The sequence below is a fragment of the Dipodomys spectabilis genome, unplaced genomic scaffold (genome assembly GCF_019054845.1).
Source record: "Dipodomys spectabilis isolate Male_0828 unplaced genomic scaffold, ASM1905484v1 ptg000714l, whole genome shotgun sequence".
Lineage (NCBI taxonomy): Eukaryota > Metazoa > Chordata > Mammalia > Rodentia > Heteromyidae > Dipodomys > Dipodomys spectabilis.
Window position 1 is genome coordinate 121045 of NW_024871391.1, and position 16180 is coordinate 137224.

A 16180-nucleotide genomic window follows, 5' to 3' on the forward strand; every position below is an offset into this window, starting at 1 on the left:
TTCTATAAGATTTTCGTAAAATATATTTTTAAAGAGAAAATACTTTCCAACTCATTCTAAAAAACAGTGTTATGCTTTTATTTAAGCAATTTACACATCTAGCCTTCTCTCCTTGTTTTTAATTTTTCATCAGTCTGTGACTAGACTGGAAGCTCATGGGGCTGCTCACGCTGCCCGGTGAGATGGAGCGGCATGCACGTGCGACCCTCACTGCTCCAGACTCTGAGGCAGGAGGACCAACATTACAGTTCAGCCTGAGCAACCTCCAGAAGCTCTGTCTCGAAATTCTGAAAAGGACTGGAGATGTGGCTGAATGATAGAAAGTTTCCCAATGTGCAAAAGAGCCCAGTTCAATCCTCAGGACATACAAAAAAATACCTATAGAAAAAACTACATCTTGGAAGGATAGCTCATACCTATAATCCTGCTACTCATGAGGCTGGAATCACAGTTCAGACTCCACCCAGGCAGGAAAGGCTGAGACTCTTATATCTTATAGCAAGCAAAATGACTGCTGAGGTGTGGCTTGAGTGATGGGACATCATCGGTGAGTGAAAAGGTCAAGGAGGAGCACAGGCTCTGAGTTCAAGCCCAGCCCTGGCACAAAAACCTGCATCTTGCATCATACTTAATGATAAAAGATGGAACGGTTTTCTTAAGAACAGAAACACATCAAGGATATCTAATCACTTCTAATCCGAGTTACACCATATGCCTAGCAAGTACAATTAGGCACAGAAATAAACAGAATCAATCCATACTGAAACAAATACTGCAATTCTCCGACAACGTGACCCATCTGTAAAGAAACTGCACATAATCTCTTAGTAGACTGCTTACCAGTTAACAGGATGCTATCAAGCAAAAATCTGACTTCGATATACTCTCCATCAATAGCTATAACTAAAATAAAACCCAATATTAATTAAAGTATATCAAAACATGAACAGTTAGGAATAAATGTTAAAATATGCAAGATTTGTTTAGCAACAACCATAACACAGGACTGGGAAGGTGGCTTAGAGGTACAGTGCTTGCCTAGCATGCATGAAACCACATACACATACCACATACACAGAAAGAGCCAGAAGTGGTGCTGTGGCTCAAGTGGTAGAGTGATAGCCTTGAGCAAAACCAGCTCAGGGACAGCGCCCAGGCCAAGTTCAAGTCCCAGGACTGGAAAAACAACAAAACGAAAAATTATAAAACATGGCTAAAAAATAAAGAGGGTAAAAATACAAGTTTTTCTGAATACATGACTCATTCTTCGTAACATAAATCATAAGAATAATAGGTCTGGGGGCTGGGAAGGTGGCTCAGTGGTAGAGCGCTTGCCTTGCATGCATGAGGCCCTGGGTTCGATTCCTCAGCACCACATAAGCAAAAAAGAAAAAAGCCAGAAGTGGTGCTATGGCTCAAGTGGTAGAGCGCTAGCCTTGAGCTGAAGAGCTGAGGGACAGCACCCAGGCCCAGAGTTCAGGCCCCACGACTGGACCCCCCCCCCCAAAAAAAAAAAAGAAAAATAGGTCCAGTCCATTCTAGTCAATATTTGATGTCTCAAAAATACACAGAAATAAATATAAAGCTAATCATGGTTAATGTGAAATCTTCATTATATCATTTATGAGATCCTCTTACGCATCATTAGCTGTTTGCAAACTCTCTTTACGGCTGCCTTCATCTCTTTATTCCTGAATGTGTAGATGAGTGGATTCAGAAAAGGAGAGAGAACGGCATCAAAGAGAGCGAGAAACTTGTCTATCTGTGAATTGTAATGAGGCCACGCATAAACAAACAGTGCAGGACCAAAAAACAAAATGACCACAGTGATGTGAGCCGAGAGAGTGGAGAGGGCCTTGGAGGAACCTCGGGCTGAATGCTTCCACACTGTGAGCAGGATGAAGATGTAGGAGACGAGGAGCACAAGGAAAGAGCCGAAGCAGATAAAGCCGCTATTGACAGTGACCATAAACTGCAGCCCGTAGGTGTCCGTACAGGCCAGTCTGAGAAGCTGAGGGAGGTCACAGTAGAAACTGTCTAGTACATTAGGACCACAGAAGGGTAAGTTAATAAGAAATGCCAGCTGGAACAGCGAGTGAACAACTCCAAGAGCCCAGGCAGCAGCCAGAAACAAAATGCACACTCGCGGGCTCATAACGGTCAGGTAGTGCAGGGGCCAGCAGATGGCCACGTACCGGTCAAAGGCCATGGCCATGAGCAGCACCATCTCCACACCACCTACAACGTGGATGAAGAAGACCTGAGCAATGCAGCCTCCAAAGGAGATGACCTTGTGCTTTCTGAAAAGATCGCAGATCATCTTGGGAGAAGTGACAGAGCAGGCCCCCAAGTCAATGAAGGAAAGGCCTGCCAGCAGGACGTACATGGGAGAGTGCAAGTGGGGGTCAGAGGCCACAGAAAACACAATGAGTGTGTTTCCCGTCACACTGGCCACATAGAGCACGGCGGAGAACGCCAGGAGGAGGAGCTGGACCCCCCAGGACTGGGTGAGCCCCAGAAACACAAACTCAGTCACCACTGAGTGATTCCCTCCACCTGGGGATCCTGCCAACAGGACTGCAGCTGAATCCATGAGACAGGAAAGCGAGGAGGAAATTGTAGTCATAGGTGTGAGAGTACGTGCTGAAATCATGGAGGTTGCAGTGTTCTCCTTATAAATCTGCAGTGTGCAGTTCCTTATCTACACAAAAGAGCAAAAATCCACGACACAATGAGTGCACATTATTTAACCCTATCACCAATGCCCTCTGTGTAATTCTACACTACACCAACAATTAGGCAAGAACCAAGCATCCAGGACTATCCGTGGCTTTTCTCAGGTGTTTAAGTCAGGTGTTACCTTGAGTATTCCTCATTTCCAGCATAGTGTCACGGTCCTATCCCCTGTCCAGCTGACAGACAATGTGGACATGAAGAAAACACCACGACTGCTGGGTCTCCACAGGGGACGCCAGACACTCGAGATGCGATTCGAGAGTGCATTGACACAGCCTGTCGACAGAGACAGGGTAGAGGTTAGAGTACAGAGACCAAACCAAAACGAAGCAAGTGTATCCATCACATTTTCCCATTTGCATGGGTATCTAAGGCCTTTGGTTTCTATGTAATATTTTACAATTACACAGAAGCCCTCAATGGCTTCCCTTCTTGAAACAATTTCCTAAGGATGTGTGCCACCTGTCTTCAGAGCTAATAAATGAGTAACTGGGGGATAGCTCCAGAGTTTCTGATAAAGCACATGTCCAAAGAACCTGAAGAAGAGGTAAATGCATTTGTAGTTCCTCTGTGTCTATCACATGAAGGTACTGAGGACCAGTACTTAAAATAATCGAAATGTGAAGTGCTAATTTGTGAGTGTCTTCACCTGTATTTGGTGTAGCTTTTGTATTTATTGGTATCCCACTCTGTGAAGTATTATCTCCTATACGGTAAATTGTCCTAATATTTTATTTTACCCTGCTTATTTTATAGACAATGCATTCAAATATACATATTTTATTCACAAGAAAATTGGGGTTTTATAGTTGTAATCCATAATTAATAAAGGAGATGAATGTTATATACACTAAGTCACTTTTAAGAGAGAACATGAAGCTTCTGGAAGACTTTAAATGATAATGTACAAACTGTGACACTGGAGAATTAATCTTCAATGCACACTGTATTTTTATGTGAAGTGGAAGGTGAGCAGTGTTCTGTTTCTCTGTGTTCTAATGGATACTTACCTCAATTCTGTTCCTATACTAAAGGTTGGCTAACTTAGTACATGCTAGTAAAAGTCAGTGAAGGAAAACAGGAATACTGACACATGATACGTTTGCTTCAGCCCAGGCCTCCTCACACAAAGGGCCATTTGTCTAATGACACTATTCATCATAGACCCTAAAACACACAGAGGCACACATTATGTCCTGACTCCAATATGTGGTCATCACTACTGGTGTTAGTCATCTATCTAGTGTCTTCTAGATAGACAGATAGACAGATAGATAGATAGATAGTCTACTGGCTCTCCATCTATACTTGTGACTACAATGTCACTTCCTGAACTAATAGTCCACATATATAAAGTGTATCATTTGCCAGGCTCGTGCCTGTAATCCTAGCTCCTTAGGAGGCTGAGATCTGAGGATCGTGGTTTGAAGCCAGCCAGGCAGAAAAGTCCCTGTGAGACTCTTATCTCTGAATAACCACCCCAAAACTAGAAGTGGCACTCTGGCTCAAGTGGTAGAGCACTAGCCTTGAGCACAAAGAGGCTCGGGGACAGTGCCTCCTGAATTCAAGCCCCACAACTGACCTCCCCCCCAAAAAAGTACCGCTTTTATAACTACAAATCTACAGCCTGAGATGGTAAGCAAAAACAGCAACAGGTCTGTCCATGCCGGTGGCATGGATCAGTACTGGCAGGGATAAGGGTCTGGGTGGGGACAAGAAAATTCAGTCATGGCTCACAAGGACCTAAGGCCTGGGTGAAGGAAATGTTCCTGTGGTGTGACGACATGACGATGTACATGAATAGAGGAAGACTGTCTGTCCATGTCTATCCCTATTCAGATCAAAGAGAGCTGAGTTCCAGAAAGGAACACTGAATTGCCAAAAATTCACAGAGGGATCGGAACCCAGCACTCTTAATTCTTATTCCAGAATGGAAAACCATAATTACAATTAAGTAAAATAGCAAGTAATCAAAAAAATCAAAACTCAGAGTATCCATTACTAATTCTAAATTGTATAGCAAAGTAAGAAAAAGTGAATATTACATGAAACGTACACAATATTAATACTAAATTCCACCGCAAACTAAGAATAAATGGAGATTACATAAAATGTGCACTGGCTTGTGCTTATGATAATAAGTTATCCTGTAATGTGTACACCCATGGTGGTACTTGGTCACTACAACTGTTAAAACAAAGGTTTGTGTTTCTGAGAAGTCTGGCTTTGGGTTTTCCCAGCTTTATTTCCCCCAATGGTCACTTTAAATACCAGTATCTTGTTGTAGACCTACTGATAATTCTCACTCACACTGATTTACAATTTATCAAACTCCTATAGATAAAAAAACAAGGAAGCAGTTGGAAAAAGCATACATGTTAGGTATAACAAGTAAAGTCTAATGTGACAGTAACACACATCAGCTGAATGGTAAGAAATATTTGATTAATTTGGGATGAAAATGTTTGCAGAATACAGAGATGCACCAGGAGAAGAGAAGGGAATCTATGCTAGGGCCAAAGCCATTGTCTGACTTTTTAGTAGAAATAGTGAAAACTAAATAGGAAAAAAAATGTATCCCATGTGTGTAAAGTGTCTTGAAGAATACAATCTTGGAGACTCTGGAGTGCTAAACACCAGTATCCCTGTGTATGCACCCGGGTCATGTAGATGGACAGATCAGACTCATAACCCCGAGGGAGTCACACGTGTTCCAGTCAATGACCTTTGTAATTCTTGGTTCTCTCCTGCATACCATTTTGTAAAATACTCAGCATGCATTAAAAAGTCTTACTTTTAAAAATTATGCTAGCCATAGCTAATGGCTCCCAGTGAGAAGAGTTTCTGTGTATTTCTTTTAGGATGAGCTAACAATTTCCAAACCTCAGCAAGGTTTGCAAAAATCAAGTAAGTACTCTAAGATCTAGTAAAGTAGAACAGAGATCAAATGGTATGAGATGAATATTAGAAATATAGAAAAGATGAAGAAAATAGGAAAGATATGCACAGTGACAAAAAAACATAAATACAGGAGCCCAGAGAGAAAGGGAGAGAGCTAGACCAATTCTAGTAGTGTGACAGGTGGTAAGCTCTGATTGTGAGAACGCAGCTAGAGAAGAACACATAAGTAAGACCAGTCTCCCACCTTCAATGCACTGATTCAGTGCCGTTGACTTTGACACTGGTTGCATTTATAGAGGGGGAAGAAGGAAGGTCAGCTCTCACCTTCTCCGTTGGACTCCGAGAGTCTGTAACGCCTTTTATACTGCAGAATTATATAAACACATGGAATCACACTAAAAAGGAACACTTACCATGGTTTCGGAAGCCTAGCATGTGCTGACTGAGACAGCAGACACACGAGGCCCTGTCCCTGTGCCTTCCTGGGTTCCGGTCCACTCTGCAGGCCCGTCTGTCCTGCGGTCAGCGCCGGGCGCCCGTCCTTCTACAGAGTGCTCCACCGCTTGTCTGCTCAGACTCCAAAGTCCAGAAACAGTTTCCAGTTTTTTATATTTCTATTCTTCAACCCTAAAAATACAATAATTCACAGACTGGCTTTTCTACCTTGTAGTAGAAAGGATAACTTGTGGCTTGAGATCCTCCAGGACTGTTTTTAAATTCCAGTTCCAGGACTGGCTTCTTATGTGAATGTAACAAAGGTAATAAATAGACCTTAGGAAAATCTCATTGCTTAAAAGAGTGGTGGCTGCTTCCCTACAAAGCCCATGAGAAATAAGTGACATAACATACACAAACATAAAACTAGATCTGTGACAAATGGCACCTTGCTACCAGTCACCATTGTACATATACATACATATGTGCATCAATGTACATTTGTACATTTGTGAATTCTAAGATATAGGAACTAGACCTAGCTATATATGTCTTTTATTTCTACAGTTGTTTTTAATAACTTAAGTCTATTTCAAAAATGCTATTTTAATAATTTAATAATTAAGTCTATTTAAAAAAAACACCACCCAATTGTGCTCCTAGAAGAGACGCTAGTCACAGCCTGCCTCTGGCCTGCAGAAAGACAGCTGGTACTGTGGCCAGGTTGCACCCCTCTGTCACAGTAAGCCTCACAGACTAAAGCCATGAAACTCAACAATATCACACGTGAAGAGACAAAGAGTCTCCTCCCACGGCTGCAGATAACACTGGAGAATGCCTTTGTCATGGGGAATGAGACAAGAAAATGGTAGAAGGACCAACTCAGATAAACCACCCTATTCTGAAGACTTGCCTGTGTAGATGGAAATTTTCACTGGCCTTTCAAAGCCAGGAGGACAAATTATACAATATCTACTACTCATAAAAATGAACTTTCTCCAAAAACTGCTCTTTTGTGGCAAAAATAATTTGTAAAATTTTCAAGTTAAAGTTTACAAGTGACTAAAAAAAGAAATCATTTATATGCACCAGAAAATCACAAAACTCTGCCAATTACATTTTACTTCCATGGCTACTTACCTTCTCACTACTTTATAATCTAACACTGATTTCCACATGTCAAGGAAGGAAAACGTACAAAGCTGATCTTTGCCCAGCATATAAACACACATCGGGCGTTGCGTAGCACGTCACAGAACGGAACAGATCTACTAAACCGTGAGGTGAATGCAGACAGGTGACTGTCATGGTGAGAGAAGTCAGGGTGTTGGCCTGGCTTGAATCTGTAACCATAAGAGATAATAAATATTACAATCTGCAAACATAAAGTCTAAAGAAGTCATTCCGTCCGTTGGTAAAATACTTTCCAACAGGTAAGTCGGCTGTGCGTGGGTTATGGACAAGCTACATGATTGACCACAGCATGAAAACTACTTTGGGGAGAAACAAAGATGACTGTGAGTCATTGGCCCAAAATCTCTAAGATATTTAACAATTACTAGATACGTTTAGAAAGCCAGTGAAAGGGTGGACACAAGGAATTGAAAATAGGCCGGTGGCCAGGGAGAAAGCTGTCTCTGTAGGAGTGGAGGAGAAAAGGACTACAGAGGAGGAAGTCCTCTTTGGAGAACGGCGAGTGTGAGCGGTGAGAAGCCAGGCTGGGTAGGACTGCAAGACTACAGGTGCAGAAAACACAAAGGATGAGGAGAAACCAATGGCCTTGGTGGCTAAAGTTGGAGTGAACACGAAGTAAGTCAAAGCTGATGCCAAGATGTGAGCGTGGACAATAGTGATACTTTATAGAAATATGGAAATAGAAATATGGAAACTGAATATGGAATTAGTGTGAGTACAGAAAATATTATTACACGTATTTTAAGCAAGTGTAGTTCTAAATAATATTGAGATATCTAGGTGGGTTATAGATAGAATATAATAACAAATATAGAATCAAAATAAAATTATACAGGGCTCTATATAAAAGTAACATCAGAATAGATAAACAGGAATGCGATCCCTCGGTGGAAGCCTTCAGAGGAGAAAAGTTACACACCAAAGACCAACCACGGGGAGCTGATTATATGAAATGAGGCAGGCCCAATAGAAACCAAAGGACAGCCTGGTTGGGCTGGAGAAGACCAAAGCCACGAGCATTCGAGAATGAGGGAAGCACACTGGGGACCTGGCTCGAGTGGCAGAGCACCTCCTTGCCAGCAAAGCACCCACGTGCAAACTCCAGTCCTGCGAAACTAGAAGGAGGAGCAGGAAGAGAAAAGAAAAAGACAAGATACCAAAGTTACATTCATTTTATACATTGTAAATGGGCTACACTGTTCTATGATAGCACCAGTGGGGAATCATTCAGAAGTCTCCCTACAGGACAAGTTTTCAGAGAGCATACATGAGACACTGTTGATGTGGTTATCAACAGTGCTCAACAGCTTGAAATAATCTTCACAAGAGCTCTAGCCAAGAGAATAACAAGAGCTGAGAAGTGGAATGCCAGAGTAGACATAAGTTCATACAACAAGTGTGTGTGTGTGTGTGTGTGTGTGTGTGTGTGTGTGTATGTGTGTGTATGTGTGTGTGTGTGTTGCTTTTTGGGTGATCTTATGTGGCATTAGGGATCAAACCCAGGTCCTTGCTCATGCTCAGCAAGCACTCTAACACTCAGACTCATCCATAATTCTTCTGTTCTTGTTCCTTAGGAACTACAATGTTCATTTTCCCTGCCCATACCCTGCCAGGCACAGCGACTCTGGCTCCCAGGCCCCCACACCTGCCTCACCCTCTCCTGTAGCACCCAGAACAAATTGCCAAGCGAAAGGTTGGCATCACACAGAGTGAAGAGAACGTTTCTCACTTCCCAGAGCACAGGACCTTTGGTTCACTGACTTTTTCATTACAGATTTTTGTCTGTCCCTCTCATCTACCTGTTTTTCCAGAGAAACTAAGAAAAATAACATTAAAGCTTTAGGTAGGAATAGTTTCACAAGATCACAAAGACCAATTAGTCACATCAAACAATAAGTAATGGGCAAGTCACAGCCGATTATGTTCTAGTTCTGTTTATTCCTACTATACCTCATCTTTAATTTAATTATCTCACTAATTAAATGTGTGCACTGAGGATCTACTCTGTGTCAGTGATTAGGATGGTGGTGTGCATTCAATAGGAGCCCAGGCACAGTCTGGGACCTGTCCCAGAGGTGTCACAGAGCAACGTAGGAGAGCACCGCACCCTTGCAGGTCAGGGAGGACTGCAAAGGACCCACCGTAGAATGGAGCCCTACCAAATGGAAACACTGCACTAGTCAAAGGTGAATCTGAGGGACTGTTCCAAGCAGATTACTATGTAGCAGAAATAACAGGCAAGTTCAAGACACACTGGAACAATGGCCAAGAGTGTATGTTGTCCTAAGAGTAGAAATTGTTTAAGGGGAATGTGGGAAATGAAATGACAAAGTTGAACCTAATTTTTCCTGACTTTGGGCTTTAATTAAGAAGGCTGCGGAGGGAAGGGATAGTAGGGGGAAAACAATGGAGGAGATAACAATGCTCAATAGGAAGTGTACTCATTACCTTACTCATGTAACTGTAACCCTCTGTACAGTATCTTTACAATAAAAATTAAAATAAAATAAAATAAATAAAAATTAAAAAAGAAGGCTGCATTGTTAATAAATTCAGGAAGTAAAACAAAGGCTGGGAGTGAGGCATTGATGATGAGACTGTACACAAGGAAGACCATCCATTCATCAACATGCCATAAAAACTCTACAGAAAAGAAAAAGAGATGAGTCCAAACTGAAACAATTAGCACAGAGCAGATAGGACTGGAGAATCACCTCAATCTTACGTCAGAGAAACCTTCACTGTCTGACTCTCTTATTACATCCATCACACATACCTGTTTTGCCAAGGGAACAAAAAGAAAGTAACACTGAAGATTCAGATACTGTCTTTCCAAAACTGCCAGCTAGATCCTGTGCAGGATTACTGGAAGCAGACAGACGTAACTGTAAACGTAAGCGTCATGGTAGGAGTGGAAGCTAGTTACAGCGCTAGCTTCCACCCAATGCTGCAGAATTTGGGCCTGCCAGACAGAAAGGCTGAGATCACATGACCTGGACAATGATCTCATAGGATCGTGTATTGTTTCCCCATGGTAGACAAGTGTACAAACTGTTAATGAGGGAAAATAACAGAAAATAACAGATTCCTAAACTTCGTGGGTCTTTCATAACTATTTTGAGTCTATTTTCCATTTTACTTTGTTCTCTGTTTCCATTTTCTCTCCTTCTTTCTTCATTATAGTGTAATTGATATGTAAAACTTGAATATATCTATGGTATAAAAATAATGTTTTGTCAGGTGTCAGAGACTCGTTCCTGTAATTAGTTACTCAGGGGGCTGAGGTCTGAGGGGCACAGTTTCAAGTTAGTCCAGGAAAGGTTTGTGAGCCTTTCATCTCTAGCTATTTTCAGAAAACTCAGAAATGGAGCTGTGGCTCAAGCAGTAGTGTGCTAGCCCTGAGCAAAAAAAATATTTTTTAAAATCTCAAGTGGGCTGGGAATGTGGCTCAGTGGTAGAGTGCTTGCCTAGCATGCATAAAGCCCTGGGTTTGATTCCTCAGTACCACCTACACAGAAAAAGGGGGAAGTGGCGCTGTGGCTCAAGTGGTAGAGCGCTAGCCTTGAGCTAAAGAGCTCAGAGACAACGCCCAGGCCCAGAGTGCAAGCGCCAGGACCAACAACAACAAAAATCTCAGGGATGGCACCCAAGTCCTGAGTTCAAAACCCATAATCATATTTTGATATGAACGTATATTCAGTGTGAAAGGAGTAAATCAGTCAATCGCATTAAGATGTTTACCACCCGGCATATTTTGTGGAGAAAATGCATAGATCTCCTTACTTATCAACTTTCAAGTTTGCCAGTAGAGTATAATTATTGTATGTGTGTACTGAAGTTCATCTCCAGAATTTACTTGCCTCATCCAATTGAAATTCCATTCCCTTTCATCAATGTCAACTACGACCCTTTAGTACCTCTCCTCAACCTTTATTTAAGGGAATGTGAGCTTTTCAGCTCAAGGTGAGCGCTCTACTGCTTGAGCCACAGTGCCACTTCTGGGTTTTGGTGGTTAATTGGAGATAAGAGTCTCCTGGACTTCCCTGCCCAGGCTGGCTTTGAGATTTTTGTCTTTTTTGATGATTTTCATTGTTATAGTAATTTTCTAATTACAAAATATGCAAATATATTTTAGAAAAATATTCAGAAACATTTGGTCACATTTGAATAATATTTTACCAAGGATTCATGGCACAGACACATGTGTAGGTTAACTCAGGAAAAAATAAAATCAGAAATAGACTCTTTCCCTTAAAGACAGTTTATAGCTCTACTAAGACCAGAAGCTAAAGAAAAACACTTATAGCAATTAAAAACTCGTCCAGTCTATTGAGCAGGCTTGGGTCCGGGGTACAGACAGGGCTGGAAGGGGCAGACAGCGGTGGACTGGGGCCAGTTCCCAGCTCAGGGCCACGTTCAACCTGTGGTCCTGGCCTTGCCCATGGGTGCCCAGGATCAGCAGCCCACCCAGCCCAGCAGCACCCCAAATACATGAGAGAGTGGGGGATAAGCAGCCTGGAAGTGGGAACGGGGTGACTGTGTAACCTCACAGTCCACCCAGCGCCTCACACCCACCCACAGTCACGACTGGACCTGGGAAGGGACGGGCAGGGAAATCCACACGGTCCACAGAACCTGGAACAGTTTTATTTCATTTACATTATAATTGAAGTGTTCTGAAAATATATTGAAGTCTAACCTATTTCTATTTCTTTCATTTATTGTCTCATAACACATGGACATGTATACCATCTCCAGGAGAATTTGGAAATGGGAAAGCAGTCTCTGTTTGGACTTCAGAGCATGATGCTGCTTGCATTTACCCTCTTATTTACACACTTGAAGTCTGTTATTTTCTTACTCCACTACCTTGCAGGATTTTGGATGGTAATTCCCTCAGATAAACAAACTCCGGTTAACGGCACAAATTCTCTGCAGTGTTCTTTGGTCAGTACTCCTCTGAGTGTTAATTAGCTGTGTCTATAATAGCACATTAAATACATATAGTACTATAATACAGTAGTAGTATTTGGGTAGATGGCTGTGTGTGATGCGAAGCTGCCTCCAGCCAGGGGAAGGTGCGTGTAGTGTCTGGGAGCAGTCCCACTGCTGGTCTTTAATGAATGTGTTAGGACAGGGGCACTGGAGGTCAATGTCGAAGTCACCAATAACTAATATTGAATAGAGGGTTATCTAGTGACGGGCTTGTTTTCTATAGGAATCAATGAATCATTGCTTGCACAAGGGAAGCAGCTTCAGGTTAATGTGCAAGAATCAATATAAATGAAATCAGTCCTATTTCTGACATTACCTGAATGAGAAGAAAAAAAGATATGAAATTAGAAATGAAAATTATTCACCCCATTCCACCTATGGTTTATATCCAGGAGCAGGAAAGCAGAGTGCCAAGGAGGCAGTCTTTATGTGCAAATAAAACCTATTTGAATTGCTTCTGGAATATCCCTTTTTTGCTTGACTTGAAAACAGATTTTCTGCTTTCTCCACTCATCAGAACATTAAGAACTAGGTCTCTTCTGTGACATCCAAGGATTCATTCTGTGTGGAAAAGAAAATGGTTGTCTCAACCAGAGATGTGGCTCTGCCTTCTCTTGTGTGCATTTTAAAATCCAGAATGAACCGTGAGTGCATGTGATGTGGTGTAAGAAAGCCAGATTCTTATGCGTGCTTGAGGACGTCAGCCTGCTCTCTCACTCAGACCTGCCTAGCGTTCCGGGAGTGGGACGTGGGACCGCTAGAAAGCACGGACGCGCACGGCACAATTAGACAGTCCTGACAAAACGCATGGTCTCCCCGTGTGAGGGTCAGGGGCGGCACAGAGGCCACCCGCCCGCCCGGCACTGGCCCGGCACTGGCCACGTGTCACATTCTCCCTCACAAAGTGCACAGAAGGAAGAGCTGCGGTGTCTTTCTCATGGTTGTGACTTTGTTTGTTCTCTTAGTTGTTGTTATTTCTGTAGACAGCTCATCAATCCCTGCTGCAGACTGGGCCATCCCTGCTCGGTCAGCCTTCGAGAGTGGACACAAAGCTGAGCGCTGACCGGCAGGATGCAGCTCTGAACCTGCAGATGGGTCCATCCTCGCTGGCCACAGCCCTCAGCACTGCCACCGTGAGGGTGGGCTCCGCTTCAGAAACGGGATTGTATCTCACCAGACATTTTACATAGCACGTGTGTACCCCATCCCCATTCTGTGTATAAATTAAAGCCTTAAAGGTAGTGATTTTTTTGTTTTGTTTTGTTTTTGTCAGTTGTGGGGCCTGAACTCTGGGCCTGGGCACCTTCCCTCAGCTCTTCAGCTCAAGGTGAGTGCCCTACCACTTGAGCCACAGCACCACTTCCAGCCTTTTCTGCTTGTGTGGTGCTGAGGAATCGAACCCAGGGCCTCATGCATGCAAGGCAAGCACTCGATCACTGAGCCACCTTCCCAGCCCCTAGTGAATGTTTTTATACTCCAGTAATTCAGCATCCATTAGGCATGGTAGACATCTAGTAAACATCTGTTGATGACAGATGGTTTCAATAAATGACAAGTAACATAGAAAATGTACAATAACACCGCTAATGTAGAAGGAAGAGCTGACTGGGAACAGAGCGCCTCCTCTGGGGTCTGAGACAGCCACCTGCAAGCAAAGGACAGGGGTGGACGCGCCTGGGAACGCAATGAGTGAGCTGCGCCGCTTACTTGAGAAGCCGTGACCTGAAAGCATTGCCTATCATATCTGCGTCTGAGCTTTCATCTTACAGATGGTAAAACTGAGCCCCAGCAGCGAGGCGTGGACGGAAGGGGTGAGAGAACGAGCCTGCTCAAGTCCCCGATGGCCTGTTAGGACCTGATTGCTTTCCTCTGCTCCAAGGGCCTCTTTATACACGTCCATGAATGGAGAACATTCAACAGGCTCAAAGTCTGGTCCCTGGGTATCAAGCCTGTAGACTCGTTGCTACACTGTCCTTTATCTATGCTTAGACTCTCATGGTTCGTCTGTTTTCTGACCTGGGGCTCCCTACCACCACCATGCCGTCGCACCCTGTCGTGGTGGTGCCCCCTCCTTGCACTAACATGGTGAGTCCTCATGTTACCTCCTCTCCTCAGGAAGAAAAGGCGTAAGTCATTTGATAGGGCTGGAATGGCATGAAGCTAAACATGAAGGAGAGCACCTGAGAGTGGCAGCACTGCGTACGCTGCACACATGGACAACCAAAGAGAAACCATTTGATGGGCTGGATGCACGGCTCAAGCAGTAGAGCACCAGCCAAGAAAGCCCAAGGCCCTTAGACCAAACCTCAGCACCATCAACAAATAAAAGCAATTGAGAGACAGAGGGGGAGAGGGAGAGAGTAAGAGAGATTGTGTTTTGAAAACAAACTCTGTGCATTATTTTTCATTTCTTTTTCCTCATGCTATTCCAGTGAGTTCCTGGTCCTCCAAACTTCCTTCTGAATCGCCATTTGTTTTTCCAGATCTTTTGTTTCCCACACTGGAGGTACTTAGGGATTTTGAGGAGTTAGAAGCGGAGCCTTGTGACGCTGCGTTAATGTCCATTTTCTGCAACTCAGTGTAAAGTGTTGTTTAAGTGTTTTGGCTCTGTGAAAAGGCAATATTTCTTCTTTATAATTTGAAGTCCTGTTGTTAGTTACTCCACAGAGCTTGATTTTCTCTTGATGTCCTTTTCAGGAAATGTCAGAGACAGCACTGACCTCCAGCACAATGGACAGAGGCAACCACTCTGTGGTATCTGAGTTTGTGTTCCTGGGGCTCTCCAATTTGTGGGGCGTCCAACTGCTGCTTTTCCTCCTTTCTTCTGTGTTCTACATGGCAAGTGTGATGGGAAACCTCCTCATTGTGTTCTCTGTGACTGCTGACTCCAACCTCCACTCCCCCATGTACTTCCTGCTGGCCAATCTCTCATTTCTGGATCTGGGTGTTTGTTCTATTGCAGCTCCCAAGATGATTTATGACCTCTTTAGAAAACACAAAGCCATCTCTTTTGGCGGTTGCATAGCGCAGATCTTCTTCATCCATGCTATTGGAGGCACGGAGATGGTGCTGCTCATGGCCATGGCCTTTGATCGGTACCTGGCCATCTGCCGGCCCCTCCACTACCTGACCATCATGAGCCCAAGAGTGTGCGTCATAATCCCGGCCACAGCCTGGATCCTGGGTCTCATCCACTCTGTGGTCCAGGTGGCTTTCATTGTCCACTTGCCCTTCTGCGGCCCTAACGTACTGAACAGCTTTTACTGTGACCTCCCTCAGCTCATCAAACTTGCTTGCACAGAGACCAATGGCCTGGAGTTCATGGTCACTGCCAACAGCGGGCTGATCTCGGTGGGGTCCTTCCTTGTGCTGGTCATGTCTTACATCTTCATTCTGGTCACTGTGTGGAAACACTCCTCCGCAGGCTTATCCAAGGCCCTGTCCACACTGTCAGCACATGTGACTGTGGTTGTTCTCTTCTTTGGACCATTAATCTTCTTTTACACCTGGCCCTTCCCTTCATCAAACCTGGACAAGTTCCTGGCTCTCTTTGATGCCATTCTCACTCCTTTTCTGAATCCTGTTATCTATACTTTGAGAAACAAGGAAATGAAAGTGGCAATGTGGAAGCTTTGCTATCAGCTTTTGGGTTACAGAAAGATGCCCTGACACTTTAAAGATAAACAAAGATGAAACCGTGTACTCTTAGGAAGATGGAAAACAAACTCTGAAATTCTGGTGTCTGACATTTACCATGTATCCTATCTCTGGTACCCTAATCAATATTGATGAGAGACGCTAACACTGGGACCTCTCATGTTTCAGATCTTGTGTTAGGTGTTCAACATATGCAGTATTTTGCTGTGACAAATTTAAAAATAAATTAAGAAATGCTTTCTGCTCTTTGGTCTTCCTATTA

At 43.5% G+C, this 16180-nt stretch overlaps 2 protein-coding genes across 2 annotated transcripts; one reads left to right on the forward strand and one right to left on the reverse strand.

Annotated features, from left to right (window-relative positions):
- Positions 1–1621: 1621 nt before the first annotated feature.
- On the reverse strand, positions 1622–10942 carry LOC122101984 (olfactory receptor 4F3/4F16/4F29-like). Its single transcript, XM_042672504.1, has 2 exons — positions 10933–10942; positions 1622–2556 (listed from the first exon to the last, which is right to left on the reverse strand). Exons 1-2 carry the CDS (start codon positions 10940–10942, stop codon positions 1622–1624), a joined length of 945 nt encoding a protein of 314 aa, XP_042528438.1.
- Positions 10943–14991: 4049 nt separating this feature from the next.
- On the forward strand, positions 14992–15930 carry LOC122101997 (olfactory receptor 4F15-like). Its single transcript, XM_042672518.1, has one exon. The coding sequence runs from the start codon at positions 14992–14994 to the stop codon at positions 15928–15930; it is 939 nt and encodes a 312-aa protein (XP_042528452.1).
- Positions 15931–16180: the final 250 nt, after the last annotated feature.

Coding starts and splice junctions, on each gene's coding strand:
- LOC122101997 (XM_042672518.1), top strand. CDS start 14,992: ATGGACAGAGGCAACCACTCTGTGGTATCTGAGTTTGTGTTCCTGGGG.